General features: G+C 39.9%; 1 protein-coding gene and 1 long non-coding RNA gene across 6 annotated transcripts in view; both read right to left on the reverse strand.

Annotated features, from left to right (window-relative positions):
- Positions 1-1163: 1163 nt before the first annotated feature.
- On the reverse strand, positions 1164-15177 carry LOC137324188 (uncharacterized). The gene is made up of 4 exons (XR_010963543.1): positions 15127-15177; positions 12977-13079; positions 6645-6810; positions 1164-1232 (listed from the first exon to the last, which is right to left on the reverse strand). It is a non-coding gene; the product is annotated as an uncharacterized lncRNA (long non-coding RNA).
- A 2346-nt stretch (positions 15178-17523) lies between these two features.
- lpgat1 (lysophosphatidylglycerol acyltransferase 1) overlaps positions 17524-26186 on the reverse strand; it is an 81808-nt gene continuing 73145 nt past the window's right edge. For all 5 annotated transcript variants that reach the window (XM_067988953.1, XM_067988952.1, XM_067988949.1 and 2 more), the window contains one exon: positions 17524-22411. In XM_067988953.1, the coding sequence (XP_067845054.1) occupies positions 22257-22411 (155 nt within the window). In that variant the 3' untranslated portion in view covers positions 17524-22256. The remainder of the gene's footprint in view (positions 22412-26186) is intronic.

The raw sequence follows: 26186 nt of genomic DNA on the forward strand, positions 1-26186 counted from the left end.
AATCACATAGCCTCTTTTACTGCTTGACTTGCAAGGAAGGGAATGAATGTCGGGAAGATTGGTATGAGTCTGCTGAGTGGTTCACACTCTTGACAGAATGAGGGCATCGCTCCAGGGAATCATGTTTCTCTGACTTGGCATACAAATGTGGACCCAGGATTACTATATAGACTCCATTATGAATTAATTGTCCATCTCAGTGATATGATGTGACCATATTCATGTGCTTACATTATTTCTTGCTTGGGGCTAGACTTCACATTGAGACCTCTCTCTGTCTCTAACCTGCAAGGATTTGATTCTGCAGTGAAAGAGAACCAAGTGAAGCTGCTGCTTTTGCAGTCTGTAAATGTTTAGAAAACCGTTTTCTTTACTGATCTTTTCAGCTTATGTACAAAATAACTCCCGCTCAGTTGATTTCAAAAATATCAACAACTTGGGCAAATTCACTTAAAGCTAGACAGTATACTTGTAGCACAATGGGTGTTTGGTGTCTACTACAGAGGGTATGGAATGAAGGAGCTATGCGGCACTACTGTGATTTTGGGGTTCAGATGACATTATAAAATATAAAGTGAATCCTGCTTTAAACTCCTTGTCCTTAATATTTTCTGCACTTTCCTATACACAGTTTACTATGTATTGAATCAATGGTTAGATTACTAATGACTCATCAGTACGCAAAGCTCCTCCACTGCTTTGATCTATGGAAATGAGTGCAGATTACAAGTACCTGTATTGTCAAACAGATAAGTATATGTAGTTTACCAACTCCTTGCCTCAAACGGAAGTGTGCAACCATTTTACTCCTCAAATGACATCCCTATAAAAGCTTGTGTTCCAGAGCTGATTGTAGGAGCCAACTCTCATTATCTATAACCACAAGCATGTACAAGCTTGAAAATGAGAGATAACACAAATCTCAGCAATCCATCCCTAACCATCTGCTATAGCTGTAGTCTGAAAGGGCCCATACTGAGCTATCACTTGGCATCCATCTATGTATTAGAGTAGAGTCTTCTTAGGGTCAATCCTTGTATGTTACACAAAAGGATTTACGTAAGTTCTACTGTATTGTGCCTCTAACTGTGATTAGTAATAACCAGAATACTGAATGGATTGAACAGAAATGTTTAATAAAAATCTAGTAATGATTTTGAGCAGTCGGTTGCTGGAAAAATGTTTGAAACAATTCAGAAGGTTGGAAGTTGAGAAGTATCTAGCAGTACCACCTGCAGAGAGATACAAAGACACGCATTCAGCAGCAGGCACCCCCTTAGGATCTACCACACTCTAATCAGACCTATATATTCCAACCTAGAAAACTAATAGAAGCTAACAACTCAAAAATACCCTGATTATAGGCCTATAACATGTACTTATACTGAAAGTGCAGTGAAAGGTTGTTCGTAACTTAAGGTGCAGATACACCCAACATTGTATCACTGGCATAGTAGAAAACTGTGACAAAAATTGCGATGATTTTCTCATATTTCTTGCAAACATACAGTGGGCTCTAATGAATATGTACTGATAATCTCTGTCGTTAAATCTTATTGGTAAATTGTTTGTACAGTTGTCACGGTGACGTGGAGACACTCTTCTCGCTCCATCAGTTCATTGAAGCAGTGCCAATGCCCAACTTCAGTGTTCTGAACTTTGAACCAACATGGTGGGCCTAGCCAACGTTCATGAGTGGCTACTACAATTTTATTTAAATAACGTAGGAATATTTTTAGTTTTTAAATTGAAAGTTCTGTGGTAGTATCATCATAATACGGAATATACTGCCAATGCAATATTGTGGTATTCTGCTTGTCTAACGATAACACCTGATGAGCTAGAAATTCGGCCATGTAGTGCCCGTAGTATAGGTGCTACGCGGCCGCCTGAAGTTCCAAAATGGCGTCAGGAATGCATATGCATGCTTCTAGCGTGACATGCCAGACGCCATCTTGGTAAAGGGGTTCGCACAGGCGCAGGTAACTTAATGCCGGCTGCATGTAAAGTAAAGTGAATATGCATCAGATCAGTGTGCAATGCTGATTTAAAAGGATAGACAACATTTTGGCACTTAACACTGCAGCCAACGCATTATCTTAACCACGACCATCTGAACACGGCTTAGACGGCCTGGAGGACCCTCCCACCAGCACTATTTAAAGAACCATGCAGGATTTACAGGTTAGTTGCTGGATTATTGTTTCTGGCTGCTGATGCATTTGTACCTGTTTTTGGAGGTCTCCTATACATGAATACTAGGACTTGGGAACATAGCCTAAAAATTAGAGCAGGACTTGCAGGAGTGAAGTTAAGAAATGCTTCTACATGTCAAGGGTGGGAGAAGTTTGGAACGCTCTTTCACAAACAGTAGTTGGTGCTAGCTCACGTTAATTTTAAGTCTGCAATTGATGGATTTTTGTTAACCAAAGGTTAACCAAAGGGGGCTGGGGATAGGTCACAGATCAACCATGATCTCACTGAATGGTAGAACAGGCTCGAGGGACTAGATGCCACTGCCACTTGCTGCTTCCTGTTATGCGCCACCTTCTTCTGCAAGTGTGTTGGTGACTGTCCTGCAGGATGTACAGGTGATGTGCCTGTCATGGTTGAATAGCTGCCAGTGTGTGTAACCTGTGAGTTGTGGGTGTGCGGCTTGAAACAGTGGTAAAATGTGAAGGTGAAAGGACGCATGTGATTGGAAGGGTTGAGTACTTATTGAAAGAGGTTGTTGGTAGGTGGCTGATGGCGGGGGGGTGGGGTTGTAGTGCGTGGCGCAGTGGATGTGGCTAGTGGTGCAGTTGGTAGGTGATGTCACTTGACCTCACTCACCTTGACCACTTGTGTCAAAGCATTGAACTTCTTCCTGCACTGCATCCATGTTCGTGGTGCTATGCGCCTGGCACTGACTTCGTCCCCTACTGCCTCCCACTGCCTCTTGAGCATATGTCTGAAGGGCCTCTTGCCCCCCTGCGGATATAGGATGCCCCTCCTTCGGTCCACCTCTTGCACCAAGATCTCCAGTGCATCGGCAGAGAACCTTAGCTTGGGCTCTCTCACAGACCTGGTACAAACTCAGATTGGTGCGGTCTGGCGTGCAGATTGGAGGATGTGGCATTTAGTCGTGTGCAACCTTTATTCAGTGTTTTAGCGTAACTCATCTGTTTATAAACATAGGGACGGGACCGGCATCTGTGTTTTACATGTGCAATATCTGATCTCCGTTCAGACTCCATGCAGACTTATATTTTGCACTGATATGTATGGTACAGGCTGCCTTTGAGCGGTGCAGGATGCCTTTATGAGGTGCGAGCAGCTCACGCGAGATTTGGGCCCCGCTGCTGCTGAGAAGTGCCGATGCTGGAGAGAACGTTGCAGCTAGACCTCCATGCTGAGCTTCAATCAGGTAAACGAGGTGGCAGCACAAATCTAACATTAGAACCAACGGGCACAGGCTAATCGCGCACCGCGGTGCCCGCGCCTGGGTTCGGGCCTTATCCAATTTAACCCCTACTCTTTTTTTGGGCCCAGATGACCTTGAAATTCCAGAAATGTTACAATTTCTCAAGATGTTCTATGCCCACTGACCTATCATTTCTACTGATTCAAATTTCCAAAAATCTTTTCCTACCTTCAAGTCAGCCTTTGTTCATTTCTTTATGGTGCATTTCATATTGAATCCCTCTGGATATTTCAGTTCATGCCATCACGAGCGGAATTCCCTGCTTCTCTCATTCATGTGTGTGGATTATTCATTGTTAATTTTTTTCTCTCCCTAACTGACCTTTCTCCTGTCTAACTCTGAGAAAAGAATGGCGTTGAAAAGGTGGGTGCAAAGAGCAAGTTGTGGAGACAGAAAAAGACTAAGGACAAGTCTCCCAACTCAGTCTTCCCTTGTACTTCAGAGTACTGTCATTTAAATGTTATTTATTTAAACTTTGGAACAATAGTATGCAATATAATGTGTCTTGCTTAATGTCACATCCTTTTATTGCATTTATCTCCATTGAGATACAAGTAAATGAGATGTAAATAATCTGTTTATCTGAGCTATCTACGTTTACTTTCACTGCATTAGTCTTTGCAGGATTTCCTCCCACATGATAATTTGCAGTAAGGAAGGTTGAAGCCATGATATAATTTATATAATTGCCATTTTTTATAATTTGTCTGCCATTTTGTTCAGATCATTCACTATATTCATTCACCAACTCAGAATTTTTTCCCTTTCCAGTACGTCATCCAAGTTGTCATTCTTCATGCATGAGGCTGAACAGTGAGCGTCAGCTGAGTTCAGTTCTTTCCTCGCCTGTCATATACACGCCCACTCGTGCAATGCACGCACTCATACGCACACTCTCACGCGCACATGCACACACTCACTCTTGCACTTACTTTCCAGCAGGAGTCAGTTGATTACAATCAGGAGTGAGAGTCCTTTCTGATTTTTCTTTCCCTGTTACTGAGTCAATTGTATCACCACAGCTATCAGCTGACATAGCACAGACTGTATTGTTGATGTAAAAAGAACAGTCTTCAACAAAAAGCCTCTTTAGTTGCTTTTATATTGCGGCTCTTTTCATTCTAATTCCAGGAGATGGACATTCGGGAGCTGCCTCCTGGCGTTTACACTAGCAAATCTAGTTGCCTTATCCTGGTGGTGGATTTGTAGATTCACAAATATCATGGGTCTACAATTCTGCCATTGGGATAAGGGAGCCAGATTTAGTAGTATAAATGCTAATCCTGGATGTCGGTCTCCTGGAATCCAAATTAAAATATTGCCAATAGCAATTCTTCATTCATTTCATGTGATTAATTACATAAGTATGAAGGTTCTAACTGGTATTATTAAATGGAATCCCTGCAAATGTAAATATTTAACGAAGCTATGTGCCAGAATTGAATTGTTAGCAGTAGAATGTCTGCAATTACAATTTCACTATAAACAATTTGAATTATAAATAATGTATTTTAACCTGGTTTGCTTCTATTCATGTGCTAAATTCTTTATCATGGACTAGGGTTAAACATTCCAAATCTCTAGCCCTGCCATGTCTGACTCCAGAGCTGTCAGCAATGGGAGAAATGGTAGGGGTGAGACTTGTATAATCAAAAAGAGAGAGAGGAATTGTAATCCCTTTTAAACAGATTATCTGAGTGAGTTACATGAGCAAAGTGACACTTTTTAAATCAAAATGAGTGAGACTGATTCCAAATTACGAGTAGCAAATTGTACAGAGATAGACATGATAGAATCGCCACCATATTTATTGCTGGATGTGAGCACAGATGACCATAGAAATTGTCATTTGAGGATGCAGTACACAGGGCATGTTTTAAATTAAGAAAGTAAGCTAAGTTGCAGATAAAAATGTGCATTTGAAAAATACTTAACTGGATTTGTTATCATTCATCACAGAGATATGGTTTAATGCATTGCTATGTGGATTCTATCCCTTAATCCAGCTAATCCCAACTCCCTGTATCCTGTCTGTGGGTCAAATGGAGTGACAGATGTTAACATTGGTGGTAAATTTGCAAATCTAAGAGCAAAACTGCCACAAGAGGCAATATAATGTGTCTCCTTTAATAAAGTGCCCTGCCGCTGGTGGAGTTGGAGGGCAGGCTATTTAGGCCTAAATTCTGTAAGACAGCTTTTTAAACCATCAGGGATGTGGCACAGTTTGAGTGGGCTCCAGTGTGTCAGTGGTGAACAAAACTGTGAGACAGGAAGATGGAAAAGCCAGCATGCAGAGATGGGGCAGTCAAGGCAACTAGGAGCCACGGTTTTGAGTGGTATATAAATGCCCGTAAATTGCAGACATACTGTGGGAGAACAGAACAGGTTAAGAACATGTTTATACTGTAGAGAATCCGTTCCAACTAGCAAGTAGCTTATTTATGCTTTCTGTCTTTGAATCAAATTGTCCCAGCGATAAGAGAGCTTCAAGCATGTGTGTTTACATGTTTTGAGAGCATAATTGGGATTGTCTGCTTTCTCAAAACATTTGAAACTCTAAATTTAGAAAGTGCTAAGTTTAAACTTAATTTGACACCGCACTGGAATGGTAGTCCAGGCTGCGCCAGACCTAAACAGTGTGAGATGGTCTCTCCAGGGACTGACTCCAGATTTATACTGTCACTTTTGGTGTTGTAAAATTGGCAGTTTAACTGTATCCTTACAGACTTGAGAGGATCGGTGTTGAAGGGCTCAGAACATTCAGAGAGGGAGATATGGGCAGTTAGAAGGATGAAGGGAACAGATGAGAAGTCTCAGTTAGTTGGAGGGAAACTGAAGTAACTTCCTAAGTATGCAATTAGAAAATAGAGATAGTCAAAAAACTGATGGGGAAAGAAAAGTGAAAACCCAGTGGAAAAAGACGACAGCAAAACAAGTAAAATGTCAGTCAATTTACAAGAAAAGAAACAATAGTATTAGATAATCATGCACCATGTCCTTAAATATAATTTGGATTCCTGTCCAATCAGACACAATTTTATATATATACATATTTTAAAAATCAATTTAACCTTTATGATAGACTTCATGTATACTAGCAAAGAATGCAACATAGCAGTAAAAAGACATTGCACTACATTCCACTATAAGACAACATTAACTTACAGGATACCATAGTTACCTTTATCCTGGGAGCACGGCCAGTTGACGTCTTTCTTCTGGGGAGGAGACTCCAGCTGCCAGTTTTGGTGCAGACCCTCTCTCTATACCTTTTCTTTTCACTATTCATGAGACTCAGCATCCTGCTCCAGCAGCAACTTCCCTTTGTCTCCCAGGCTTTACATAAACTTTATTACATGAAGAAAGGATGTTACATTTAAGGAAATGGTTCCCTTTTGCTGAATTAACACCTTGATATCCTTGCAATTTATATCAATAAGCACCAGTTACCCTCTCACACTGCACACTCTTCCTGCTGTCAATTGTTGTTCAACCATATGGATCTGTTAAACATAATTCTGGTTACTATTCATTCTGTCACCTTCCAAGTCTGCCTATCTCATCCTGTAGTGCAATATTACATTGTAAAGGCATACCCTACTTGTTTTTCCAACATCAACACTCTTATCACCTTCTAACCACAGACTTCACTCACTCAAAAACAATCTGTTTAAATCATTTCCTTACATACACCTACAAAATTGTAATTAGGCACTGATTTGTTACTTTAAGATATTGTGGCTTAAGGATCATATTATCATGTATGACAAAAAAGTTAAAATTTGCACTTATATAAAATAAAGCCAGCCACACAATTCCTGCTGAAGCCCTGATTAACCTTTTTCATACTGGTCTCTTACAGACTCCATATCTATTATCGATCAGTAAGAAGATCAGAATTGCCAGAGAAGGATAAAAGAACTGTCTGTCAATAAAACTGAGAAGATAAAGAACAAGAAAAGGACAGCAAGAATAACAACAGACAATAGAAGAAGGAATTGACGGTCAAGATGAGTGTAAGGAGCTAAGGTGGTGATAAGAGAAGAGGGCAAAGAAACAGTGTGCAAATTTTTTTAAACATTTGAGGCCAAGTCCCTGTAGGAGACAGTGATATGATCTAGAGGCAAAGGATTCGGATAAACATGTGAAAATCTAAAGTACAAAAAAGAATGACTGAGAGGGAGATGACATAAAGGGCTGATAAGAGACTTTGGAAAGAAGTGCAGTTTTAAGTGCAGTTAGCTGTAGTAATTAAGTACTATGTATTATTAAACATTTAATTTCAATGTGTAATTTAAGATGATTGTAGATTACAAAGGTAGTATAAGAAAAATAAAATTGCAATATGAAATCCATTCTACTCAATAGCTTAGACTATACCAACTTATACTAACTAGTAAATGAGGTTCCATAGAATGCTTGGAAATGAAAGAGTATCTAACCAACAGGATCTGTTTCATTCTGTAAAAGTGGATGGACAAAGCTGTGTGCAGAAATAAAAAGTATATGGGATCCCAAGTTTTATAAATAGGGGCATGGGATACAAAGGAAAAAGGTGGTGCTAAATCTACACAAATTTTTGGTTAAGCTGCAGCTAAAATATTGGGGGTGATTTTAAACCCCAAGAACGGGTGGGTTGGGGGTGGGTGGGAGTTGAAAATAGTTGTTTTTTTGGGTCGTGACCACAACCTGGCTTTATTTCCGGGTTTAACGTCGGTGTGTAAAAGTACAAACTTCCCACTGGGAATGCAAAGTCCGAAAATGTTGCTGTTGCGACCCAAGAAAACAACTATTTTCAACTCCCACCCGCCCCCAACCCACCTGTTCTTGGGTTTAAAATCACCCCCATTATGTCCAGTTTTGAATGCCCTAGTATAGGCCATGGAGAGGTTACAGAAGAGATTTACTAAGATGAGAGCGGGGATAAGAGGTTTTAATTATGAGGGGAGACTAGTGTAAAGGTTAATAGCTAATCTGGTAGAGGGGTTCAAAATATGAAGATGTTTCATAAAATAAACAGAAAAATATTTCCACTGGTGGACGAGTCAGTTACTAGATGGCAGAAATTTAAGATCACCGAAAGAAAGAAGGGAGAGGTTGGAAGAATTTGTTCCACCCAGAGTTTTTTGGACACGGAATTCCCTACCAGAAACAGTGGTGGAAGCAGAATCTGTAATAGCTTTTAAAAGTGAAGTGGATAAATATTGTTACAAGAAAGAATTAAGAGTATGGAGAAGGAAATGGGACTAAGTGGATAGCTCTTTGAGAGAGTTGGCACAGGAGTGATAGGCTGAATGGCCTCCTTTTGTGCTGTAAAGTTCTATAATTCTATATACATCCTCCAAACTCCAAAGGAGTATAGCCCAGCTTGATGGGTTTTCTGAAAAAAACCATGTGTGTACACACACAAAATATCATGGCACTGCTGATCGGTGGTGCATGTGGGCTCGTATTCCCATGTTATATAAAGCCCCTGAATCTCTCTTATTGTAGTTGTTTGGTTTTACATGAAGCTAAACTATATAAACACTATCATCCCAAAACCATACCCCTGCAGGGCTTATGAGGATGGGGTAGGTGGGAATATAATTTGTACTATTTGAAGAATGCAGACCCTCCCAAGTAGATAATATTCCTGTCCTATTCACTCTGCATCCTTCACATGCTAGGCTGAGGTGAGATTTCCTGCCTAAAGGGAGGCCTGTGTTAACAGACTGGTAGTTACCTCCCTAGAGAGATCAGGGATACATATGTGGCTGTCAAAGGTGATTGTGTCAATGTCAACATTCTTTTCGTGTTGTGTTCTCTCTGGGCTAGTGGGTGCTGATTAGCTCTAAGCACTGTGAATCGTAAAAGGGTCCTTTGTGCCAGTCAATGCCAGCACTATCTCCGTGTCCCATTATAGGTGAGTCCCCAATATCAACTGAATTGCCACGTCCTTGGCACCATGAGTGTTAAGCGATATCCAGCTGCATGTGGCTGGAGTGCTTGTTTACCTTGTTCTGAATAATGCAATTATGATGCAGCCATTGCTTTCGGATGAGTTTTGTGAACTTAAAGCAAATTTGGCAAGTCCATGTTTAGATGACAAGCGTTTTATAAAATAACCATGAGGGTCAGAGATGACAAATGGGCTACCACATTTTGCATAGTGTTTACACCTTTGGCAGATGTTGATGGAGGCATGCTGCTACAACTATGCTAGTATCAAAAACACTTACAATGTGTTATGTGGATCAGTACCAAAAGACACAACCTATGACCAGAGCTCAGCTGGGTAACGCTGTTTTATTTGCTTTCTCCTAGGCCTTTTAAAGAACATTGTGAAAAATTATAATACAAATGTATTGATTTTTATTTGTTGGTGATAAAAGCAAAAGGCAGTCTTTGTAGATTAGCTATGCCTTAAAGGTGAGGGAAGTTTGAATCCAAAGAGCAGCATAAAAAAAGTTGAGAGGATAGGGAGCCTCTTGTCCTGCTCTAATAGAAAGTTGCCAACACTTAATAATTTCCAACTCCTTCTTAACCAGATTTAATTAGTCCAAATATAAAGTTTGATCTAATTCCTTTAGCTATGCCTTAAGCAATGTTTTGCTGGGGTCCTTTCATGAATGGAATTTAGACCTGGAGCATAGATAAGGCCAGGTCTATGATGACACTAAGTGTTGGCTTAATTGGAATATGAATTTAAAGAAAGGGATGCAAGACTATCAGCTCCCTGCTCAAAAATAGGGTGACCATGAACAAGCCTATGCCAAGCATCCTTGTCACCTCCAATATTTGGAATGACTATCTGCTCCATGTATTTTAATGTTTAATTCATTTAGAGTAAAATAAGTACTTTTATAGGATATTTTACTCAATTAATAGGAGTTGTGCATTAAATATGCCTCACCTTATGTATTTCGAGGTATGTCTTCAATGTATGGAAGACAAGATGTTACTCAAATTCAACTCTCCCAAGCACCTACTCCAAATTCAGTAACTGATTCTGTCCAATCATTTGAAAAATTATAGAGTAAGGAAATAAATGCACTTCCATTCCTTGTTTGTTAACAAAATGCCAAGTCACAAGGGCATATTATGTCCCATTAACTAATTTCCCATTTTAGACTCCAATGATCTGAACTGCAAATATTAAAATGTATTTGATGCTCAATGTGTAGTATGAGATACTGTATGGTGGCCTCTTTGAAGGCCAAATTAAACATGTATGTGGCAAATTCAATCATCTAGATAAGTAAATAAATTGTAACACAAACTGATTCCACAATATATTATACAAAGGCATTAACTTGTATGAAGATGTATACTTAATCTGTAATGTCATGTAATATTATTGGTGTGTTCAACTAAACTGTGCACCAGCTTACCATTCGTTCATTGCAGGGAAGCTTTTCCCTTCACTTGAATCAAGAAGTGGAGATGCCGGTGATGGACTGGGGTAACAAGTAACAAGTTTTGTAATGTACCAAATGTGGCTTTGCTACCCAAATGAAAAAAAGGGTGACTTGAACTTGTAAAGGCTTGTTTTCTGAATCAAGTACTCACAGAGTTAAATGAATGAAGCTTTGATGTGTATTTCATTCACACAATAGATTCTTAAAGACTCATATCCCCTTCTCTTCATTTGGACAGCAAAACCATGTTTGACCCATTATAAAGCTTGGTGCAGTTTTTCTGATTGGAAAAAAGTGTAATTGGCAAGTGAAGCTGAGGATTTTGTGCCTATTGTAGTGGCATTCTTGTTTTTTTAAAAATTGAAATGGTGGTCTCCCCAGCAGTGCCCATTTGGAATTAGCAGCTGGAATGCTACTCAGCTGCATTAAAGGGTGGTTACCTCAGTAGCCTGGAGCTTGGGAGTCTAATGAAAGAATGAATTTATATAGCATCTTTTGTGCCTACAAGACATCCCAAAATATTTTACAGCCAATTAATTACTTTTGAAGTGTAGTTACTTTTATTTAGTGTGCAAAATGCAGCATCCAATTTACGTGCAGCAAGGTCCCACAAATAACAATGAGATAATGACCATTAATCTTTTTTGGTGTTGGTTGAAGGATACATCTTGACCAGGACCCCAGGAGAACTCCCCGTCTCTTTGAGTAGTTCCATGAGAATCTTTTACATCCATCTGTACAGGTAGATGGGGCCTTGGTTTAATGCCCATCTGAAGGATGACATCTCCGGCACTCCCTCAGTACTGCACTCGTGTCAGCTTAGATTATGTGCTCATGTCCTGGAGTGCAACTTGAACCTACAACCTTCTGATTCAGTGGTGAGAGTACTCCCACTGGGTCAAGCTGGCACTTAATGGACGAACATCCATATCTTGTGCACAGACGTCCATCCCCCTTTGTGCTTGATGCCTGCGTTGGAGCCTACGGAGTGCCTCCCAGGTGCCTGATTTTCCAGGGAGCGGGTGCCCATTAGTGAATCACAGTGGTTGCCCACCATCACGCTATCCATCCTTAAAGTTCAGCATGGATCACCATCAGGAGCAAAAGCAGCTTGGCTTACACCAGATGATCCATTTTCCCAAACTTTTGGAGATGCTCCTAAAAGCCAATTTTACAGGGTTAGTATTGGCATAAACATCATTTACTTGGCTGTTCCTGCTAAAGGACATCATTGCCTGGATTATTTTATGATGTGGAGATGCCGGTGATGGACTGGGGTGGACAAATGTAAGGAATCTTACAACACCAGGTTATAGTCCAACAAATTTATTTTAAAATCACAAGCTTTCGGAGATTATCTCCTTCGTCAGATGAAAGGAACTTTCAAATATTTCAGATTTTCTTTTTCCAATGTGCAGCAGAATATGTTTTTTTCTTATCACAAAAGCTGCACATTTTCCTCTTTGTAAGCAGTTGAAAGTTTTTTTTTAATAAAATGACAATGCTGCATATAAATGTAAATCTGTGGAACTGGTATCCTCACAATGTAATTTCCATTCACAAATAAGCACGTGATTTGATTCTGTCACATTTCAGGATCTTTTGACTGTTCAGCTTAGGAGGAAATGTGGGTAAATTTATATTAAGATGCTGCTAGTAAATTAAATTCAGCTCACAAAGGGTTAAATCCACAAACACACAAGCCATGCAGTAGCTGAAACTGAAGCTGAAACTGAAGCATGCTTCTTGTATACCATATCAGGTTGAAACATTTAATTAGTGCATTGTGGTGACATTTACAATGTGTTGGAATGGCCTCACCTCATCTCACCAGCAGGGGACCTCCCCTCCTAGGAGCAATAGTGGGTTTGACTTGCCAATCCCCATCATGGGAGAGCTAGGGGCTTCAGAGGTCACATTTTTGGCTTTCTATTGAGCTAAAACACAACTCAGTCTGCAGGAATTCACAGGAGGAGAGATCTCCCACCAAAAGGTTAGAGCCAGCTATTACAGTTAATAATGACTTGTAAAAGTGAAGCTCGACCTGTATTAGGGACTAAATATGCATAGTTATTTTTGATATTGCAAGGAGTAATATAAAAAATTAACTTACACTGAAAACTGTATTCCATTTGTTCATATACATGTAAAATAAACCAGCTTGTTCATTTACAATTGGCCACATCTCACTAGTCTGTTGCCGAACAGTTCATCTTCTGAAAGATAGGAGAAATGTGTGAGGGCATGTGAGATTACAGTATCCAGTACACTCAAGGGGTTTCATTGTTACACCCCCAACACACGCCCTTGGGGCAGTAACGGTAAACTCCTGTCGTAAAGGACACAGGGTCCAATTATGGAGAGACCAGTGGTGCTGAAACTGAGACTACCTAGCAGAGACCTGAAATTTGTAACATATCCCAACCAGACACGCAAGCTTGCAGTAAAACAAATTTAAAGTGACCAGTCACAACTCGTAAACAGATATTAAAAATACACAGTGTTTCTTCAGTGAAATGCATTGAACCTCCCTATTCATTGCAGCCTATATACCTTCTTTGAAGGATTCCATGCTGCAGGTGACTAGGGTGGCCACTTACATTGCACTTAGTGTTTGTTTTATAAGTATGCTGTTGGTAAAGTACAAACAACAGTAAGTTGCATTTATATTTATATAGCACCTTTAACGTTGAGCTTGGGGCTTGGGATAAGAATTGGGCAAGTTCTACAAAGTGCGGGTGGGCCACTTAACCAGATTACCATACAGGTGATTAAGGTGAAAATCATGTCCAACCACTTCCTTGGAGATAGTTTGTGATCGTGACCATAGTAGAGAGGCCATATGAAATGGCAAGGTCGAGAGGGTGGCTGTGAATATGGGTAGGAGAGTTTATATGGCGAGACGGGAACAATGAAATCAGAAAAGAGGTGAGTTGAGATGGAGATTGAAATCACCGAGCATAAGTCGCTTAATGCCGATGCTCAGGGAGGACAGTAGGGTGAATCTTTTTCTGCATTTCTCCCAATGTGGCTGGCAAGGGGGCAGTAAAGATTTTAGAGGAGAAAAGTTTGGAACAAGATGAAGTGCTCAAAGGAGACAGTATCAGAGGAATAGGGAGGAGACCAAGGTATGGTTTGGTGATAATGGCCACACCATGGCAGTTTGAGCAGAGCAGGTGATGGAAGGTATATTTAGAGGGGGATGCTTCTGTAGGAGCAAGGTGTTCATCAACTGTAAGCCAAGTTTCAGTAAAGCTAAAATGCAATCGTCCACTATAATGATGTGGCTGGCAAGGGCCTTGTTCATGAGTGAAGGGACATTCTGGAGAGAAAGGTGGAGAGAGGCAGTGATTGTTGGTCCACTGGCAGAGTTCCAGGAGCAGTGGTGGGTGGGGTGAACGGGACAGGAAGGATGTTGGCGAGATTAGCCCCCAGTAGGCACACGGGGCAGGAATATCAGCAAGAGGATGGTGCGGTTGGCATTGCAGCTCGTAAAGAGGTAGTGACTAGTGCTCGATGGTCCATTTGGAGAATGCCCAGAGAGTAACTGTGAACTTATCCAAAAGGGATTCAAGCCTGGAACAGGGGTAGGAAAGTAGGAAGTGAGTAATGATGGATTTGGGTAGGCAGTGGAGGGAAGGAAGTATCCAAGAGGGAAGAAATGAAAGGTGGCATGACTGGTGACAGGAAGGAGAGGAGACAGGAGACAAGAGACAAGAGTCCTAGGGGAATCGAGGGGAAAAAAAAAGGGAGCTAGAAGTAATGGGTTTGTATCCGGAGCAACAGCCAAAATGCGCACACGAATGGACACAGAGGGAATTCGGATTACATAGGTATGGCAGAGATTAGGAAAGACATGGCTTTGTCATAGAGGACAGGATGGAGTCGCTATGAGAGTGTCCAGTTAAAGTCTGAGGTCCTGTAGTGAGATGGATTTGATTTGTGAACAGGATATAGTCAGCTTGGCGCATTGATGAACCGATGTCCAGCTTTGGAGTTGTGGAGAGAGTATGAATCCAGGAGCTGTTCAGGGGGCAGAGTATCAGTGGGCGCATTGCTGGAGGTTGTCCGGTGGAAACACAGGGCGAGGAGAAATGGAAAATTGACCATGAGCCAGCAGAGGTTGATCCAGGGGGCCAATGGAGGTACAAACTGGCTTATCAACACTTTCCATTACCAGAGATATGCAGTCAAAATACTGTGTTCAATAAGCCTGTGCCAAAACCCAGAAATACTAAACGTTCTAGTCCAAGGACGACCTACTAGTGATTTGATGTACTATGCTGCTGTGGTTCCTGTACTATCCATCATCTGCGAAGAAAGCAGAAGGTACATTTATAAATACATTAGCACACTTCAATTCACCACTGCCTTTAGAAGTAATGATGTGGAGATGCCGGTGATGGACTGGGGTGTACAAATGTAAGGAATCTGACAACACCAGGTTATAGGCCAATAGTTTTATTTGAAAATCACAAGCTTTCGGAGGCTTTCTCCTTCGTCAGGTGAGTGTCACACATAACCTGCTGTTGTAAGATTCCTTACATTTGAAAGTAATGGATTGCAATGCTATTGTTCTCAGTGAAAACTTAAAAACTGTTCCTATACACAGCACTGTGCTCTAGAACAGGGGTGTCAATTTGCAGGAATTCAGACTATGCCACCACAGGGGGACTGTAGTGCAATACATATTAAAAATTCTACTATTAAGCTAAACTTGGGTCTCAGTGGGTTAAATTCACAGGACAGTATGGGCAGGTAGAGAAAAGGTTTCAGACAGGGCATCTGACCCAGTATCCTGGAGGCAGTGAAAGATAGTTTAACATTCCAGTGATTGTTCACTCATTGCTTCTGCAATAATGCTATTCCGTTAAACTCAGCAGGGGTCACTGCCAAATTAGGTTGGTGGATTCCACTTGGGGTGGGGTTATTGACTAGGAGCTGAGCCTGAAGTCAGGCTTTTTAAAGATACAGAGCTGTGAAAGCAGGAGGGAGGCTGGCAAAGCGCTGCAAAAAAGCTGTAAAGATTACAGGGAGAGGAGGTTCTGCCTTGGCCTATCAGACAGGATGCAGTGGAGTTTAGACAATTCACTGAAGTGGGGTAGCGTAGTGTTCATTAGTTTTATATGATTACGTAAAGATATGTTTTACTGACTGAACTGAGTAATCTGATCTTAACGGTTGCTCTGTATATTCACCTTACTGTGAAATAAAGCAGCTTAATGATCTTGTCTCATGTGGTGGTAACTCAATCTGCGATTGGAAAATTAAATAAATACACGTGCAAAAGACATGACTATCCGGTCCAGATCACAAGGGGATCCTATTGTTACATGTCCAGATAAGCTATCATACAAGTAAATATAGAATGGTGTTAGTCAACTCTCAAAAGTAAGAAAAAGCAAAATACTGCAGATGCTGGAAATCTGAAATAGAAACAGAAACAGAAAATGCTGGAGAAGCTCAGCAAGTGAGGCACCAACTGTGGAGAAAGAAACAAAGTTAACGTTTCAGGTCGAAGACCTTTCATCAAAAGTGGAAGGTGTTGAAAGACTTTAATCTTTTTCTTTCTCCACAGATGCTGCCTGACTTGCTGAGCTTCTCCAACATTTCCTGTTCTTATCCCATAAAAGATGCTCAGACTGCTTAAACGAATGACGCCTCCAAACCAAGGTAGCAATGGTAGGCATGAATCTGGGATGAATAACCTTTGGCCCCAGAGCCAATGCAGCCCCGAGCCCTTGCAATTCGACCCTCAAAGTCCAGGCAACACAGGCCCATTTGCTGGTTTATCTGAATTTTATGACCTAGACATTTTAGTGCTGTTGCCTCATTGATACATAATTCTTAAATCAGAAAAACAATATCTGTGAGCATCTGCAGTTAGCGGGAGGGAATGATTTCGTACACTACTATGGAATTTAAAGTCAAAAGCTTCCATGCAGTAACCAAATATACCAAAACTCAAAAAAGATACATTGGACAGTCACAAAAATATCCTTCAAGAGCCATGTATCTCTGTAACTGTTCAGTTGCATAAATTAACTTATGTAATAGAAGGAAAAGTTATTTTTTTTTAAAATAGGTGATCTTGTTCATGTATTAATAATCATGGGTCTAAGTGAGTTGAGATGGTCTCCCAGACCACACCCCTAATTTGCTGTCTACTGAAGTTACATCTGTATCTTTAACCATAACATAAATGTTGGGACTCAATTAACTCTTTAGACAGGTTAATACATAATCGGAGAATGAACTACAACTGTGTTTTGTCCAGAGATGAAAAAATGCATTGATTTTGATCAAACTAGCAAGTATGGATATGGCTACATTCATTCAATCTACGATTGTTCCCCCCCCCCCCAATGGTAGAGCCAGAGAGAAAATAATTTTTAAAAATACAAATTGAGCTGTTATATTTAAGTGAACCTAGTATTTATGAATGGAAAACAAGGATCATGTAACATAATACAAAGCCTATTAGAAATAACAATCTCTGCATTGAAATGACCAACATTTTGTCACACATACATCATTGTACACAGCAACTTAGAACACTTAGCAATGAGACTAACTCCCCATTGGTGTCGATAAACAACATGGCAGGCTTGAAAAGAAAAGTTCTCGTCTTTAGAAATGGTGAATTAGTATTCATATCAGTACATTTTAATGTATTATTTTATTAATATCCCTTCTGTGCATATTTTAGTATACAATAGTTGTAAAACAATGAACACAATTAGGTACAAAGATTATCAAGAGTTTTTGCAGTTGACATCGACAGTAACCTGGTCGATGACTTGTGTCGAATTTATGTAGTAGTTAAGATTAAAAACATTGTAAACAGCATGTTTTAAAAAGAAAATGACAGGAGTAAAATGCAAACACAGCCGTCAACTATATTTAGGTTGGGCTCATAGAAAATAAACAGCAATATTTAAAATTCATTTGTTTCAGATTTGTAGTATTAATTCTTTTGCAAACTCCTCCATTAGATTCTGGGAAAACAAACAGATTTGGATTTAGAAAGCCAGCTTAAGAAGCATTCCCATCTGTGGTTTGGAATGCTTCCTGTTAAATTGCTACATGCCTGGATATGCAGTGCTACTTTAATTCATCCGTTAATGTGGGACTTTTACATAGATTTTTTAGTTTCTTCACATGAAAAAGATTAACATCCATAACATGAAATATCTTACAAGAAAAATACTGTGAACCTGCAGCATTACTTCAGCAAAAACATAACTATATCCAGAAACATGGATTCCACAAAGTGGGGGGGGGGGGGATAAATATTCCTCAAGGTAAATGGGAGGCCGTTAAATCCAATATTTTGTTTTTCTCTACCACGTTCCCAACCCCAATGGAATAAATCTTTATCTCTCAGAGCAGAAATGTGGAGTAATGGGATTCGCCACAGTTCTGTGGGAGATCAATGTCACTGTATAAAGTCAAAATTGGATAAAGCACTTTTATAAACAACACATTAGAAGAACCCGCCATTATAAGATACAAGACCAATTTCCTCTTAAGTTCATACAGTCCCTCCATGAAAGAAAATATTAATTGGTCTGGCTCGTCTCCCAGCTAAATGAGTTTCTGCCTTTCCAATCTCTAAGCTGTAACACCCCACCTCTATATTTCAACCCAAGCTGGATGAGAAAAATGATGGATTGTTAAGTGACTGATATTAAGTCAAATTTAGACGTTACGGGTTAAAATTTGTGTAGATGGAGATATGCATAATTTTAATTCTAACTGCATGTACAGTCAGGCTTCCAAATGATTACTACTGCTTGATTTGTTTGTATAACTTTACATTTTAACCCATTATATACATTTGGTTGTATATGCTTCCAAGTAGTGTGTTTTGAGTACCTTTAAGTAATACAGTCCATATTGAGGAAGTTACAGTCATCCTTGTATATGAAAAGAGGGGAGGGACAGAGTAGGGATCGCAGTTACGCGCTGCAAGGCACCCAGAAGCTAGGTATGAATAGGGACCAAGACAGCTGCTGCAGTTTGCAAACCAACTCAGGACAGGAACCCTTGCAGTTGAATGACCAGAAAGATGAGCTCAAACCCCAAGTAGGGGGGGCCACACTGTAGAATGTGATTTAGATTTTGTTGGTTTATTTTTGTTCCATGATTAGCCCTGGGGAGATAACTGTATAAATTTGGGGGTGGGAAGGGCAAAAATGTGTAATCCACTTATAGTAATTCATGTTTACTTACACCTCAAGTTTATTTTTGTTGTTTCAGTGCTTTTCGTTTTAAATTGAACAGCAGTAGATATAGGATCTGCATTAGCCAGCAGTGGATGATTGCAGCTTTGAAGGATGAAATGAGCTGGATGATTGATGTGCAAGTGATGTGGGACTTGGTACACAACAAATCAAGGAAAAGAGAAGATTGTCCAGGGGGTGATCTAGGTGAGGTGTCAGGCTGGTTTCTGCCCTCCATAGCCATTGCTTCTATCCATAACAATTGTATAGTTGTTTTGTGTTACACCAGTCTTGTTACTGAGAAACAGTCCTGTCTAAAATTATATCTAGCACGACTCCATTGAGGATACCCATAGTAAATCTTAAAAATGGCAAAAAGGTAGTTATATTTATTTCTAAAAAAAAAATCCACATATGCCAACAATTGAGACACCACTGATATATAAAAAAAACAATTAACTATTTTTCTATTTCTTAAAGCAGAAATACTGACATTTTAAAGCAGAAAATCTCAAGTTATGTAATATTAAATGCAATTCAAAAACAAAAGCTGAATATGTGTTGGAGCCTCACACCATATATACAATGACTCAAAGTATAAAGAAAATTATTCAGCAAGTTAGACTCCTTGAAATTACTATTTTAACATTTCTGTGTTGACATTCCCAAAATCACAAAAGCAAAAATACAGTACAGCCTTGTGGTATGTAGCAAGCCTCAGCAACTATTTTATCATTGTTTTGATATCTGTAGTCTCCTGCTGTAGCTTTACTGTGATATCCTGCTATCTAATTGAAAGAAATGAGGATTTCAGTCTAGTCGAAGTAACAACAATTAACACTGAACGTGAAGTACAAGAGAAGGTCACCCTTTATAAGGGCCCAATACACTCAGACCAGACAATTCAGTAATTCAATATCAATGTTGCTTTTTCTTTCAGTGTTTAAATATTTAAATATAATCAAGAGCCAACTGGTGTATGTCAGTGCTTGAACTAAAGGTCAGGAAGTTAAGAGTCGTCTCGTCATGGGGGGCAGGGAGGACGCGGAGAGAGGAGAGTGAGATCACATCATTTTGCCATGTACAGATTTTTATGCATTTTTGCAAAAAGAAAGTCAACAGATCACCATCTGCTGTATATAGATTCTATAATTTCTCAAATCAGTTTTTAACTTTTATATCATGCTTAATTAGCTAACTCTCCCTTCCTCCCATCTTGTTATATTTTAAGTTATTGTAATTTCTGGTTTCAAAGTAAAGCTGTTTGAATAGCTTCCATTCAGGGTTCCCAACTCCTATATCAAATATTTTGCCTCATAATCCAAACTCCTGTACAATCCACATGCTGACTGGTCACCAAATTGCTGGCGGATCAAAATAGGGCATTTGTTTTTTTTGATGGTTGTCACCTCCATAGTGTTTATTTCTGCAGCAAAGAATGGAGAGAGCTATCAACTGCTCCACAACCTTTCTGCCAATGTAGTACCAAGCTTAAACAACTGGAGGCACACTTGCTGCAGGGAAAGGGGTAGATATATGAATGGAACATAGTGCAACAGACCACCACATATGCTCTCAACAACACACATGAGCAGACAGTTCCCAGGTTCCTAAAACACGCTGGCAGGAAAGAGGACTTTTGCATATGCATTTCCTTCATTTCCAATGGGAGGAAAAATTACTAATTTCAAATTATTTTGTCAACGCTTTAACTCAGATAATTTAATTTTTTTTAAACATGGAATATGTTAACTTGACGCACAAAACATCATACTCCAAGTAATAAATAAACCAGTGTGTCTACCTTCAGTCCCCAAACACTAGAGTACATAGTAATGCATTTTCCTTTTCCCAAGGTGAGCCATTTTGCTCGTCCTAATGGCCCAAAGAACAATTAAACTGATCTCTAAGTGGGTAGCAGAATCCAGTATCAGGCAGTGAAATGTTCATCTTAACATCTAGGCTACCAGTCCATTAATTGAAAATGAAATACTGAAGTTCAAGAGATGAATCTTTTGAAAATTAAGTCTTGACTTCCAAGCATCAAATTGGAACAACCACAAAAGTTCCTGCTAAAATTTCTTCAGACTCAATAGATTTATGGACCAAGATTAAAAATGATCTGCATCGATTCACACAATCCATCAGTAACATCTACACGATTCGTCTAAACAGTAGATTGTCTTTAATAAAAGATGCAGCCAGAATCACTGAGTTAGAACAAAGGAGCAGAGTAAAACCTACTCAGATGACCTGTACTTTCAACTATTTTGTAAACTTTTTTTTGCTGTTTCTAGTCCATTGTGTGAAGTCTTTTATAACAAATACTTTCAGTGCTATCTGACAGCCTGGTTATTCTGCAACATTAGTGCTGTAATTGTCCTGAACTAACTACAACTAGCAGCTTCTTACTAACTGTAAGATACTACATGATTGGCTGCATCACTGTATTTGGTCATTTCAACTAAACCTTACTCAGATTTAACGTATCATACATACTAGAACTAGAATGAAGCCTGTTTTTTTTCCAGCTTTCCTAACTATATAACCTGTAACTATTTAAGTGTCAAAGTCACACAATTAATAATGACCTGTGATCACTAGAATTTTAGATGCTTTAGACCAGTAGCCTTTTAATGAATCACAAAACCAAGTATATTGAATAAATGCTATGGGAAACAAACACTTCTCACTGTCAATAACATATTAAACAGTGGCAGCTCTGACGAGTTTCTCATCAGCATCATTTTAACATGGAAAAGGTAAGTATTGAGGGCTTCCTCGTGACAGTCTCGTCTGTTGGCAATTTTGCCTCTTGAAGCAATGGGAAGTGATGGTATGGTTTTACTGCAATAATTTGAAGTTTTCTCCAGCGTTTTTTTCTCTCAAGGAGGACATCTGTAGATATGCAGCATAATTAAACAGTGAGGGTGCTTAAGGACCACGTAAACCTGTGAGAACTCTTAACACCAGGTTGTAGACTTGATGATCTGGATTAATATTTTAAGTTTGAGTCTAAAAATCTTGACGAAAAATGACAGGCAACCAATCCATCCTTCTCTTTTTTTTTATCATCCTTCAAGAAACATTTACATTCACACATGGACACTGACACACGTGCTTGACTTGGGTTCAAGTCCGAATTCAATGTTTTAGTTCCTAAAATTCCTAGAGCCACAGGCAGTGATACAAATACTGCAGAACGTTATACCACATGTAGCCAGAAAGAAATCCCATTAGTTGTACTAGGAAGAGCCACAATGGGTCAAGGGTCATAGCTCTGGATGTCGCTGTTGTTTGACCTTTGGGAGGTGGGAATGCTCCTGCAAAAAAAACAAAATGGTTTTTCAGTTTTCTTAATAATTTGGTGAAAGGCAGCATGTTCTGTTTAATTTTTATCCTTGATTAATCCACTTCAACAATCAACTTTCCTTGCCTCTCTATGATTTTTTTCCCTTTGCCTGAGGGACCAACATGCTACAGATGGCTGTAGGCTTATGGTCACCACTGAAGCCACTCTGTCACAGGTGGACAGGGTGTAAACTTCCTAAGGGCAGGACAGACTTTTCCTCCCTCTCCTCGATGGATCACACTCCATCACCCAACTCTCCATTCAGCAGATTGGCCAAGAGTTGGCAAAACTTACTAACTGGGAATCTCAGTTAGTCGTAGGCACAATTCCAACACACATGCTACTAGATCCACCAGACTGCACCCAAATAATGCGCTCTTGTTAATAAACTTGTGGATCATATTAGTTGTTCAGGGATATTACCAGAACTTCCACATGCAACCAACTGGGACACCAACATGAAGCATTAAGGAGTGACAAAATGTTGTTTTACATCCATGATTTTCCCCATCTGACAAATTTGCATTCTTAGCCATGTCACATCAAGAAGAGCAAGGAACAGAACGATGTTGAGATGGGGTGGGGGTGGGGAGGAGAAAGAAACAGAAGGAAAGTAACTTCAGTCTGTCCTTATACAAAAAAGATTCTATGTAAACGAGGGGATTTCCATTCCTCCTATAAGGATTCATATTGGAGTCAGATATATTCCAGTGTGATTACAAAAATAAAAACAAAATGACAATGCAACTAATTTATAGCAAAATGAGCAAGCAATTACAAACACAACACAAATTGTACATCACAATTTGTGTACAGATTAATGTAGTACAGCATTTTCTCTCTGGAAGACAGATGTAAAAGCCAACTCTTGAGAAACTGCACCCCAAGGTCACACAACTTCCAAACTCCAAAGATAGTGATGGACAGGGGCCATGAACAGTACATATATTTGTCCTATATACCACTCTACCTCCATCATTTAAAATAAACACTGCTTAAAATTCCACCCACCCCAAATTTTCCCAAAGGCAGCACTTCACCAAAGTGGTCATTGTTCATGCACGAGAATACACACAGCATGTGGCATGCTATTTTATCATGGGAGGCATCACAATTGACCCCCAATTCTTTCTTGATCCATTATCTAGGCATGTACTCTTTCCAGCAGGGATCACTAAAGTTGTTTTGATTGAGTTTTTGTTGGGCGGGATGATTTTTCTTTCCTCCTCTGGAGCTCCCTGGACTGTATGGCTCATTACATTTACTCATTGAGCCACAGCTGTTGTCACCTCTATGCTTTCCCAGGAGGCCAGCTGAGTACCACTATAATGAGATCCATTGTGCCACCAGAGTCATCATAAAGCACATTATACAAATTGTGATGGCATGCTTCAGGTGCCTGGGTTGGTCTGGGGATTGTCTGCAATATAGGTTGACTAGCTGGTCAAGTGCTGCACAATTTTGCCATACAAAGAGGTCTCCTCATGGAGGCCCTGGAATAGAAAGGCTCCAAAAGGCAGGAAGGGATCAGGAAGACAAGTAGCAGCAGCATGAAGAGAATGCAGAGCATAACCCTATTTGACCCCGAGCTGAGCTTCCGACCCCATATACTCTCCATCACAAAGACCACCTGCTTGCACCGCTGCTTGTCTCCACCCATCTTCTGCTGAAACACTCATTCCATATCTTTGTCACTTCGTCACCTCCAGACTTGACTATTCCAAAGCTCGCTAGGCTGGCCTCTCATGCTCCACACTTTTAAAAACTTCAACTCATCCAAAATTTTGCCACCGTATCCTATCCCGAACCAAGTCCCGCTCATCTATTACCCCATCTTTGCTCGCGTAGATTGGCTCACGGTACTACAATGCTTCCAATTTCAAATTCTCATCCTCGTATCCCTATCACCCCTCCCTATCTCTGTAACCTCCTCCAGCCCTATAATCCCATGTATCTCCTTACTTGGCTTGGTGTCCATTTCTGTTTATGTCTTTGTGACGCACCTCGGCATGTTTTTCGGAAGTTAAAGGTGCTATATTAATGCAAGTTGTTGTACAAAAGGAAAACTATAAAAGGATATGGGGAAAGGGCAGAGAAATGGGATTAGAAGAGAAGTCCGGTTGAAGAGTTAGCAGTAGCACTGATCCAGTGGGCAAGTAGCCTCCTTCCGGCTCCGTTGAATGCCGACCCTTCAAAGCAGAACTTGATGGCTTCTTCTCCAGTAAGATAGTTGGTTGAACCTCAGATGATGATAGAGACCATCCCAATACCATCTGGACTAGCAGAGGTTCAGCATTTTGAAGTTACATTTCAGGGATCTCCTGAAAGAGAAGGTTTCCTAATGTATTTCTGTAAAGTTAATTAAAGAAAACTAGTGCCGTTTGTTTAAAACAGAGATGATTATGTCCAATGTGATCCACAATGGCCTGAAGTTGCAGAGCAGAACTAATCAAATATTACAATCATGTTTTTCAGGAGATTCTAGTGAAAAATTGTGGCTTTTAGATTAACCAAAATCACCATGAAGATCATTCATCCGGAGCAGGTGGGGTTCACCACCACCAAGTGACTTACTAACCTCCACAAGTGATTTACTAACCTCCTATAATCAGCATGCAACCAGGGTAGTTATGTAGCTAAATTGTACTTTGATGTGGTGATGACCTTCACCAAGTTGAATTATGAACCTACTTCAAGGCTGTTATTTTGGTCTTGACCCTGCCTCTAAGATGGATACAGCAATACCTTGCCAATACTTAGTCTACATTGGGGTTCATAGTATGGCACCTCTAACATCTTTTCCCCTTGTTCTGGTATAGAAACTATGACTGGGAGGTGCGTAGAACTCTCAAAAATACAGTAGCTATTATCATGCTGAACAAATGCATAATACTGTATCACACATCCTGCCTACTTAGCCCATCTACTTCTGAATCCTCTGCATGATCAGGCTGTGAGATTAACTGGAGCAACTCAAAATGCATGACTCTCAACTATAAGTATTATCAGGTGACAGGGAGGGAGAAGGCTGCTAGAATGACTGTTATACAATTTGAAGCAAATGGTGGATAGAATCTCAAGTGAGAGCAAACATGACCAGATGGCTTGCCTTGCTGCTGGCATTAGATTGGTTTTGTGCAGATGGCATTGGTTTCCAAGGTCAACTAAATGATTAGCACATTGCCACTTGCTATTCTGGAGATAAGACTGAATGCTACAAATTATCTGTCTGCAAAAGCTACAGTTTGAGAACCAAAGGAGAAAAGAGGTTTAGAATTACCCAATCTGGGTTGGGAAATACAACGGTAACTTCGACCAAGTAAAAATCTCCCACAACTGCTGTTAGTGGAGCAGAAGAAAGCAATTCCTACTCCTTTCATCTTTATCCACTTCAATGCTGTCAGCCAAGAGTAAAAACACTCCTATTTACATTCAGACTGGAAGACACTTCGTTTCAGAGATGTGAATGAGTAAAATTATGTTTAAATCTTCAATAGCCTCACTGCATCAGGCAATGGTTAGCTTTACCAGAATAAAGAAGCATGACAAAGATTAGAGACTTATGAAGAGGTCAGCCTCAAGGGGATTTGCCCAGATATGGGATTTTAAAAAAATAAGTATTTATTAATAAAGTTAATTTGTACAGTGTGGCAGAGTCAGATACTCAGTAAGATATTTTGAATTGTTCCTTCAAGACTGCAAAAATAAGTGTAGTCTTTCTTCCAGTTCTAAGTTACATTTATACT

This window comes from Heptranchias perlo, chromosome 8 (genome assembly GCF_035084215.1).
Source record: "Heptranchias perlo isolate sHepPer1 chromosome 8, sHepPer1.hap1, whole genome shotgun sequence".
NCBI classification, from domain to species: domain Eukaryota; kingdom Metazoa; phylum Chordata; class Chondrichthyes; order Hexanchiformes; family Hexanchidae; genus Heptranchias; species Heptranchias perlo.